Below are 9,932 nucleotides of genomic sequence, written 5' to 3'. Positions count from 1 at the left end.
CTGACTGAAAGTGAAGATTCAGAAAAGCAAAAAAAGTTGAAAATAAATTATTTTTTAATCAGTAATTCAGCATTTTTTTCAATTTCCTTTTTTTTCAAATTTTCAAAAAATGTTTGTTTAATTTTTCTTTTTTTAATTTTCAAGATATATCTCAAGTTTTCTTTTTTCAAATAAAAAATGTTTTTCTAACTTTCATTCTTTTTCAAATTTTCGAGATTTATTTCAAGTTTTCTTTTTTTTTTTTTTTTAAAACATATTTTTTAAAATTTTGTTTTTTTCAGTTACAATGTCTATTTTTCAAGTTTTCAATTTGTTTATATATTCACTTTAAGCTGATCCTGATTGGACCCCATACAGACCATCTAACAAAAAGCAAAATTAAAAAAGCAAAAATATAAATTTTTTTACTTGGAACCGCAAAAGCAGAGTTCTTGCAAATTCAACCTAATTACACAACAGTCTTTAAAAGATTAATTTAAACTGAATTGATATTTTCTCAGAGAACTGACTGTGTGGATTCCCACCTCTCATGAGGGTCAGAGCTGTTCCTTTGTAGATTCCTCTGATTCCAGACTCTCTGTACAGCTGTTTGACACAGTCCATCGGTCCTGCATACTTCACCTCCCCGGTGGAGGCCTGGATCTGGAGCACGGAAAACACGTGTCTAAAGCAGGTTCAGATGGACTCGGTTCCTCCAAATCATCTTGTAGAGCTCTGACCTGCAGGAGACACTTGATGCGCTCTCCGGGAGCCATGATGGCGGTGGTGAACACGCCCGACAGCATCCCTGCAGCGAACAGCTGTGGGTACCTGCAGAGGACGAAAGCAGAGCGCTGAGCCGCAGTCCCGCCGTAGAGCGCACGCGGCGGGACGACGGAAACACCCACGAGAGGATGTCGTCGGGGCTTCTCTGTTGGAGCTTCTTCCCCAAACCGAATCCAAAAAAACAAACGGCAAACATGGGGGTGACTCCGATTATTGGAGCTGCCATTCCTTTGTAGAGCCCTTTGACGCCCTGAGAGGAAGCAGAGAAACGTCAGGGATGGGAAACGGAAAAATCTCTGAAAGGTGAGGAGAGTGAAGCCTCGCCTCTTTGGCTAGAGTCTTTTTAAAGCAGTCCAGGGTCCCAGCGTACAGCAGGCTCTCTCCGGGTTTGGGTTTGGGTTGAGTCTGTAACCGGACCTGAGAGGAAAACGAAGAAATGAGAGGAGCTGAGCGCCTCACTGACATCAAAAACAAAAACAGTTCTGTTAAAAACTTAAACCTACAGTTGATAGCACACATGTCAAAGTCAAGGCCCGGGGGCCGGACCCGGCCCTCCAGGTAATTTTATCCGGCTCTCCAGATCATTTTATTTTTTTGTTATTAATGACCCGATGTTATCTTGTGTTTATTTCTAACTTGTATAATTTTGACAAAATATATTTTTATGGAGAGTAAAATATTGAAAGTTATTTAAGGTTTAAGTTGATTTATTCTGGATTAATATTCCTGTCTTTTTATTATTCATAATTATGATAAAAAGTTACATTTTAAAGTTTTAAAAGCTAGCATTCTGCTAGCTTTTTGGACTATTTTGGCATTTACTAAGATGTTTTAGTCTGTTTTGGAGTTTAGCTAATATTTCAGCTACATGCTGTTTTGACTAATTTAAGCTTTTTTTTTTTTAAGTTTTACTAGGTTGTTTTGGAGTTAGGCTAATATTTACCCGCTAGCTGTTTTGGCTAACTAAGGCTTTTTTCCCCCAGTTTATTAGGATATTTTGAAGTTTAGCTATTTTTTCAGCTACATGCTAGCTGTTTTGGCTTTTTTAGGGTAATTTGGCATCGAGCTAATATTTTAGCTGGCTATCAAGTTTCAGAGTTTTTAGCTATCAATTTCAGCATCTTCAGCTATCAGCATTCACACTAGCATTATCACAGGTAATGCTATATATCTAGTTCCTAATTATGCTAAAAAGTTATGGTTTTAAAGTTTTAAAAATGTGTTCAATAAATGTCTATCCTGTTCGGCCTGCAACCTAAGGTGTGTTCTGGATTTTGGCCCCTTGTGCGACTGAGTTTGACGCCCCACAATAAGAGCTAAACAAAACACAGCATGTGATACAAGTGAAAAGATCCAGACTAATGTGATTATTAAATTAAAGCTTGAGACGTTAGCAGAAGCTGGTAAAGATTATTTCTCTGCCTTAAAAAAAATTGACAGAAAAGTTTAAGCTCCATTAATTGTCACATGTATGAAATTTGTTCTACTCACTTGACCCCTCCCCTGAGATTAGGGTTAGGGTGAACTGCAGACACAGCCGCGTTTGGGAACCATTTGGCAGTTAAAACCCCCCAAATCCAACCCTTTAATGCTGAGTGTCAGGCAGGGAGTCATTGAGTCCCATTTTTTTTTGTATGACTCGACCGGGATTTGAACTCACAAACTTCCAGTCTCAGGGCGGACACTCTACCACAGGGCCACTGAGCTGAATTTGTCCTTTTTGTTTTTGTCATTTAACAACCATCAGTTATCAAACCCTCTGATGCAGTCTGTTGTCTAGTGAGGCGTCTTGTTCCACCAGAACATTTGCAGAACCTGTGAGTTCTACATCATGTTGGACACTTCCTGGAACTGAGAATGGATAACTAAAGAACGTCTGCTCATTCTTTCATTCATGTTTTTCCGTCACTAATGGATATAAATGTATAAAAATCTCCAAAACTGCATCCAAAAATCCTCTTCTACCCGATTTCGGACCTTTCAGAACCCAAACACAGAGCTGCTTCAGGAGTTTATAATCAATAACCCGATCAGAACACGTTCTCCACCTTCAACTGCTGCAGGAACAGACAGAACTTTGTCACGTGTGTTTGTTTATGGGATGTTTTACAGTTTCTCTTCATGTTATGACAGACTGATATCTGTCCTTCTGTCCACCACACAACTGAAGTGTGAGACTGAATCATCCAGAAAAACTCAGAAATAAATATTGAAATTTCACAATAAAGTTTACCCTTATGATCAAACTACCAGCCTGAAAGCAGGTCAATTGTCCAGGTGAGCTCCTCACCTGGCCTGAACGCAGCAGTGACCCTTCTCACATGACAGCGTGGATGCGGGTCAAAGGCTGCTGCAGCAGATCTGACATTCTGCAGCCTCAAACACGGTCAGAGTGTTGACAGAAACACACTCCTGTCAGTGTTCAAACCCCACTAATTTCCCGGCTGTTGTCACAAACACACAACTCCCGCAGCGCCCGGATTCTCACTTTAATGGTGTCCAGCGGGTGTCCGGCGAAGACCAGGCAAACCCCTCCAAACCCCCCCGCGAAGAAGTTCTTCAGCGGGCTGATCGGCTGCGGCTGTTTGGACATTTTTACTTCTGGACCCGCTGAAAGAAAAGCAGAAAATAAAACCCAGGAAAGCTGTGAATGAGCGAACCGGCGCAAGGACGCAGGTGATCGTTTAAAGCGAACATTTAAAATGAAAACGGATGACAAAGAATTTAAAACGAATAAGTCTGCAATAACTAACCCGTCGGGTTATTCAGGAGAGATGACTCGGTGCAGTTCCTGCACGACCTTTAACCCACTTTTCTGGCCGGAGCCCTTTCACGGTGGGACAAGGTCCGTCTGGTAATTATGTCCGGGTGAAACTTTCCGGATGGGCCCTGAACGCATCACCTGGACAAAAAATAGCTTTAAAATACGTAATCAAAAACATAATCGAGCGTTTAACACGCTTTTTACGAGCTACAGTACATTAAATATTAACCGTGGTTGTTAAATAAAGGTAATTTCTCACGTTACGACTCATATGCAAAGTTGGCAACCAAAATGATAAACAATACATTCCTGTAAGTGTGGTTGAAGGTACTCTTGTGTGGTAATTTATAAACATAACTATAACTTTCAGGCCATGACACAGAGCAGAATTTTTGAATTTGAGCTTTGTTTTTATTTATTTATTTGTTTGTTTATTTTTATTGCTGGACTACTCTTACTTTATTTAAATTCAAGAATCTCAAAACAGAACTGAACAAAGTACAGTCAATGAGTAAAACAGAAGAATATCGATAATAATAAATATATACTTACTACTACCTAAAAAAAAAAAATATATATATATATACAAATCTGAAGTCTTTTTGTTTTTACAGAAAAAAATAATCTCAATTTCACTTGAGATTATTTTGCCTGCTTGCTGTCCCAAATCCTCCATTTGCCATTTAAAAGAATCTGAGTTTCAGGAACAAATATTATTTTTCTGCTTTGCTGGTAATTCTCACGCAAGATAACACAATGAGAGCCTTTGTAAACAGATGTGAAACTACATGAATAAGTAATATTATAAACAACACAAAAAACTGTTTTAATCCACGAGAATCCAGATTTGTCCTTGAATATACTCAGACCAAGTGAACCCCAGAACACATTTCAGGTGTTTTTCACTGATTAAACCATGGGTTTATATGGGTTAAAACAGTTTTATTTATTAAAAATATATATATATATTTTAAATATATAAAACGGTTCTAAATCTGAAGACTTGTGTTTAGATATTCAGAGTGCACATCCTACATTAAAAAATGGTGGTTAGCCAAATAGTGCAAATCTGAATATTAAACCAAAAACAGACAGATGTTGTTTTTGGATTGTCATTAATTTAGTTTGGTTCTTATAAGGACATTTCTGAAGAGGACTGCGTCCTTCATCCTTTCTTAGACAATCGTGACATTTTAAACAGAATTGGAATACTGCAGTCAAATACTAGAGTAAAGAATCAAATATTTTTATTCTGCAATACTTATTATTACATATATCCAACACATTTTTAGTCAGGGCTGTATGGTGGTGTAGTGGTTAGCCCTCTCACCGCACAGCATGCAAACAGGCCCTGGATCAAAACCCAAAGGGGTTCTTTCTGTGTGGAGTTTGCATCTTGTCTTCTTTACTCTTTGTTGTGTAAAACATTTTAATCATTCTATTTTTGTTATTTACAAATAATATTTTCAATCTAAACAAAATCCACACGTTCTAGTTTAATTGAAATCCTCAAAGATTTTTGTTTAGAATTAGAAAAAAGAAACTAAAATTAAATCAAATTCTAAACATTTCATTAAAATAGTTTCAAAAATGTCCTAAATTAAATATTATTTTAACCTCAACTTCTCATAAAACTATTTCAATTTTATTTAAAACTTTTTGCAGAAGCAGACATGCAAAAAATAAAAAGAACCTGAGACACAAAATTAGAAATAATGCAAATAACCAGGAACAAGTAACCACAGCTACCGTCAGCACAAATACTGTTTGATTCCATCTGTCTGTTTCAGTTTAGACGTTTTATCCTCAGAATGATCAGACTTCATCTGATAGGAATAAAAATCCAGTTCTTAGTAATTCCTAAAATAAACCCACACCTCCAAAACAGAGCAATAAAAAAAGTGAGGTGATGATTTTTTAAATAGAACTTTCTTTAAATTTGAAAAGATTTTCTTCAGTTTTTTTTAATGGTACTATGGTGCATGTTGCATTTAGAAAGCTACATGTTCATGTTTGAGTTCAGACTAAACAGAGGAGACACTTTCACTGTTAAAATAGAACTTTATTAGTCTTATTGTAACACAGGCAAACAAAAAAAGTAAAACATCAAGTGTTACTCTCTCTCTCTCTCTCTCTCTCACACAAACATACACACAAAAATTGAGTCATAGTCTGATATTATTAACATGAAGTCATGCCAGGATTAAAGTCAAAGAAGAAGAACATTACTGGATCAAAATGAGGAAAAAAAGACGTTAAAGTTCAGGAACCATCGTAAACAAACAAACGCCTCGTGTTTTTGTTCTGATTTTCAGCAGGATGATTGATCTCTCGCTGAACGAAGCTGCTGGATGCTAAAGCACAGAGAACACCTGCAGAACATTTCAGCCAGGAGCTGTTGTCATGAAGCCTCAATGCAGACGGAGGATAAATTCTGATCACTGAGCGATCGCAGCAGCAGAAGCACAACAGACTAACGCAGCAGCAGCAATGTCAGCTTTTGTTTTCCTCAGAACACGTAAACTTCTTCATGTTTTCTAACTAACCTGAATTTAAGATATGAATGAAAATAAGAGAATAAGAGTGCAGGATCCAGCTAAGAAAATAATACTCTCAGTAACACAGTAGTTTGGTCCCGCTCTAAGGACTCACAAACAGAACTCATGGCACCTCCTGTCCTCAACTCTTCCCCTGAAGTCCGCCAGAAGGTGATTAACACTGAAATCGTATGGAACACATGCAGTTAGTTAGTTATTGCTCGGATTTCCCTTTGACAGCAGATCAGGTGTTTGGCTTAAGGTTAGTTTTCAAATTGTGCAATTGCAATATTTTTTTTTCCATCTAATCCCGAGATGATGAACTGAGAGGAAACGGGGATGACGGCAGAGCGCCCTCTGCTGTAAACGGAAGCAGCGCGTGCGTTTAGGCCTCACAGATCTGAGGGAACTCCTTGAAGATCTGCTGAACGATTAGCTTATCCATCTGCTTTGCTGTGGCGCTCCCTTCGTCCTCTCCCGGATCCTCCTCCTCGGTGAGGATCCTCTGCAGGGACGCCTGCAGGTCGGGGAGGCGGTGCTGGTGCTCCAGGTAGTCCGTGGAGCGGATGATGGAGTGCATGAGGGAGAGATACTCCATCCTCAGCTAGCACAGAGAAAAAAAAAAAACAAATAAAAACGTCATCAAGTTTTAGGAGATGCACTGACGCTGATGCGCTAACGAGGCTCACCTTGTCTCCAGGCGACAGGTCGGATATTTGTCGGACGGCGATGTCGATCATCACCATCATGTCAGTGCGGTAGAAGATGTTGGCGGTCTCTGGACTGGCGAAGACGTCCTGCAGGAACTTGAGGACGGCGTGCGGCGCGGGGGGAGTGTGTTTGAACATGCACACCGGATCATCTGCAGAGCAAAAGTTAAAAGGACAAAAAAATGGAAAAAAATACTTTTTTGGGGTTATTTACCGCCTCTGTTGAGGAGCAGCAAGACTTTCTCCGTCAGGACTTTGACGTTTTTCTGGTTCAGCTCCTGCATCAGCACATTGCTGCTGGGGACTGAAACAAGAGGCTCAGCTTTAGAAATCATCATTCATAAAAATAAGATATTAATGATAAACGCTCTGACCCGTGTGATGCAGGTTAAAGGCCAGCAGGAGGTTGAGGAAGATGTCGGGTAGCTGCTCTGTGGGATCAGAGGGAAGTCCGTCCTCAACAACCGACAGAACAAACCGGATGAATTCTGCATTCAAGTGCTCTGAAAAGACAAAAAAAGGAAACCAAATAGTTAATTTGGCACTAAATCGTTAACATGTTGTAACTTTTCAACCGTTAACACCATAATTCCAGTCAATTTTGAACAAAATTGACTGGAATTATGGTGTTAATGATTGAAAACGTACATTAAATCAAAGAACACAAACACTGGAGCTCTGGTGTTAAAGGGTTAATTTTGTTTTAATTTTTAATAGCTAAAGGGATTTACTGAAAATGTTAAATTTGCTAAATTACTAAAAATTTCAGTAAAAAAACTATGAGAGAGCGCTGAATTTGACCAAAATTTCTGAAAAAGTAGTAGTAAAATTACTAAAAAAATCTTCAATCTATGTCAATTTTGAAAAATATTTAGAATGCTGCTTAAATATGAGCTAAATTAGCCCCCAAAAAACCTCAGTAGATGCCAAATTAACCAAGCATGTTGCTGAAATACTAGCTAAAATTAAAATACGGCGGGCGGAACACAAGTTCAGAGTTCTCAGGAACGGGGACGGAAAGAGGGGCGGGGTTGCTCCACCTCAACTCAAAGGTGAATTTCTGCAGAATCTTTTCAATAAATTGACTTTATTTTTATTTTGGCTAAATACAGCATAATGATAATTAAAGATAACAGATCAAAAGATGACCAGACTTTAACATTAATTTAAAGGGGTCCTACCATGATTTTCTTCAGCCTTTCACAGTAAACTATATCCATAAATATGATCATATATCACATTTGGACCACTAAAAAACAAATTTTGAAATACAAGTTATTTTTGTGGACCATCTTTTGCATTCTTTTTGGTTTATAATTGATTATTTCCTAGTTTTCTATCAGTTTGTTGTAGATATTTCCAAGACTTTTTCATCTTCATTAACTGAAGAGAAACAAGTTAGGAATCGGGTTTTTCCGTACCGTAGTGACGATACGGAACCTGCTCGCCCATGGAGAGGACCATCGTCAGCACCAAAGCAGAGTAGCACATCTTCTGGTGTTCTGGTGGGAAAAAAACAGACATTTTAACAACCAAAACTCTACAACTTACGATGAATTCAACTTTAGTTCTGGCAGCAGACTGTGGAGGATCTGCTGACAACACTGTGGGATCTTCTCTCTGTCCGGTTTTAGGATCTACAAGGAATCATTGAAGCTTTAGTCTTTAATAAAAAAAATAAAATCTTGATTTTTGGAGTCATAAAAAGTCAATTTGATCGTCTGCATCATTCAGGATGAAAAACCACAACACAAGCCAAAAAACATGGAAACAGATGGAGGCGTTGCTTAGCAACAGGAGGAGCAGAAGGGCCTTTTAAATTATTTCAGATCACTTCAATTATAATATATCTATTTTTTCAGTGGGTTAATTTTGTTCAGTTTTATTATTTTTTTCTGGATATTTTAACTTTTTAATAGAAAAATATTTATTTATTTTTTAGAATAGAATGTTTGGATGTATTTTTAAATACTTGCTGTTTTAAAAGGTCTGGTTATGTTGGCCTCCTATCTGGTTCTGCAGACGATTGAACTCTTTTGAAGAGAAAAATAAAACGTTTTCAGCTTCCATATCAGTCCTGGTTCCCGGGTGGGAGTTGGTCTCACCCTGCGTGTCCGTTTGGAGGTCTCTGGCCAGCTCCATGGGCAGGATGGAGTTCAGGAGGGTGGAGATGAGCGCGGCGTCCAGGCTGCACATGGCGCCGAAAACTTTGAGCAGCAGCAGGCGGAGAGACACGCGGTGCTCCTGCAAGAACAGCAAAGCCCATCTCAAACAACGAGCTGCAGTGCATTATGGGACATTTTTCAAACAGAATGTTTATCTCACCATCTGGTAATATGAAACCAGAGACAGCACGTTCTCGGAGTGGTTGGCCTTGCACATCCTCTTACAGACCTCTGGATCAGCGTCAGTCTGAGGATGAAACAGCAGATCACCACCTCTTCCTCCTCCTCCTCCTCATCATCTTTCCCTCCAAACTCTCACGTCTGGCTGCGCTCTCAGTGTCAGTCAGAGACTCTGCAAACACCTGCATCAGAAATGGTGTCGTTACCAGAATCTTCAGCAGCTCCTCCAGGTAGCAGGCGATGAGGGCGTGGTCTTCATGAAGCGCCCAGCTGCGCTGCTGGGAGTCGTCACGGTGACGGGCGAGGTCGCTGAAGATCACCTCCAGGCGCTGCTCGTCATGACACACCTGACCCTGAGGGAGCGCGGCGCTCAGGTCCTGGACAGGGAACACACACACACCGTTTGAGCACGCACACACACACACCAACATGCCCATATCACATTTAGGCACACATTCATAAACACACATTCATAAACACACATTCTCACACGTGGACACACACACATTCGGATAAGTGCTGCCATAAACCATTAATTTAGTAGTCGACTAATCACTGGTTATTTTTTCAGATTAGTCGACTAATTGGGTCATGCAGGAAGTGGATGTAAAGCACAAATCTTAATTATCATTAGCTTTAAACTAACTAAGAACTAGATATATAGAATTACCTGAAATAATGCTAATGTAAATGCTGTAAGCTGAAATGATAAGCTTCAGCGATTTCAGCTATTAGTTTTAGCAATTTTAGCTACCAGCTTCAGTGTTTTTAGCTATTAGCTTCAGCGATTTCAGCTATCAGCTTCAGTGTT

At 39.2% G+C, this 9,932-nt stretch overlaps 2 protein-coding genes across 2 annotated transcripts in view; both read right to left on the bottom strand.

The window, feature by feature from the left end:
* Window positions 1-3,666, bottom strand: part of prkar2ab (protein kinase, cAMP-dependent, regulatory, type II, alpha, B) — an 18,344-nt gene extending 14,678 nt beyond the window's left edge. Inside the window, 6 exon segments of the mRNA XM_036212097.1 lie at window positions 525-642; window positions 720-810; window positions 888-1,015; window positions 1,090-1,182; window positions 3,254-3,375; window positions 3,519-3,666. Coding sequence (XP_036067990.1) covers window positions 525-642; window positions 720-810; window positions 888-1,015; window positions 1,090-1,182; window positions 3,254-3,358 — 535 coding nt within the window. The 5' untranslated portion in view covers window positions 3,359-3,375; window positions 3,519-3,666.
* Window positions 3,667-5,570: 1,904 nt separating this feature from the next.
* The window catches only part of LOC112145397 (NCK-interacting protein with SH3 domain), a gene marked incomplete in the record, with an annotated part of 10,823 nt that continues 6,461 nt past the window's right edge, over window positions 5,571-9,932 (bottom strand). The window contains 8 exon segments of the mRNA XM_024270587.2: window positions 5,571-6,670; window positions 6,756-6,928; window positions 6,991-7,080; window positions 7,151-7,279; window positions 8,198-8,278; window positions 8,882-9,020; window positions 9,102-9,188; window positions 9,328-9,498. Of these exon segments, the coding sequence (XP_024126355.1) occupies window positions 6,452-6,670; window positions 6,756-6,928; window positions 6,991-7,080; window positions 7,151-7,279; window positions 8,198-8,278; window positions 8,882-9,020; window positions 9,102-9,188; window positions 9,328-9,498 (1,089 nt within the window).

This window comes from Oryzias melastigma, linkage group LG5 (assembly GCF_002922805.2).
Source record: "Oryzias melastigma strain HK-1 linkage group LG5, ASM292280v2, whole genome shotgun sequence".
NCBI lineage: Eukaryota > Metazoa > Chordata > Actinopteri > Beloniformes > Adrianichthyidae > Oryzias > Oryzias melastigma.
This window is presented reverse-complemented; position numbering and strand designations above follow the sequence as displayed.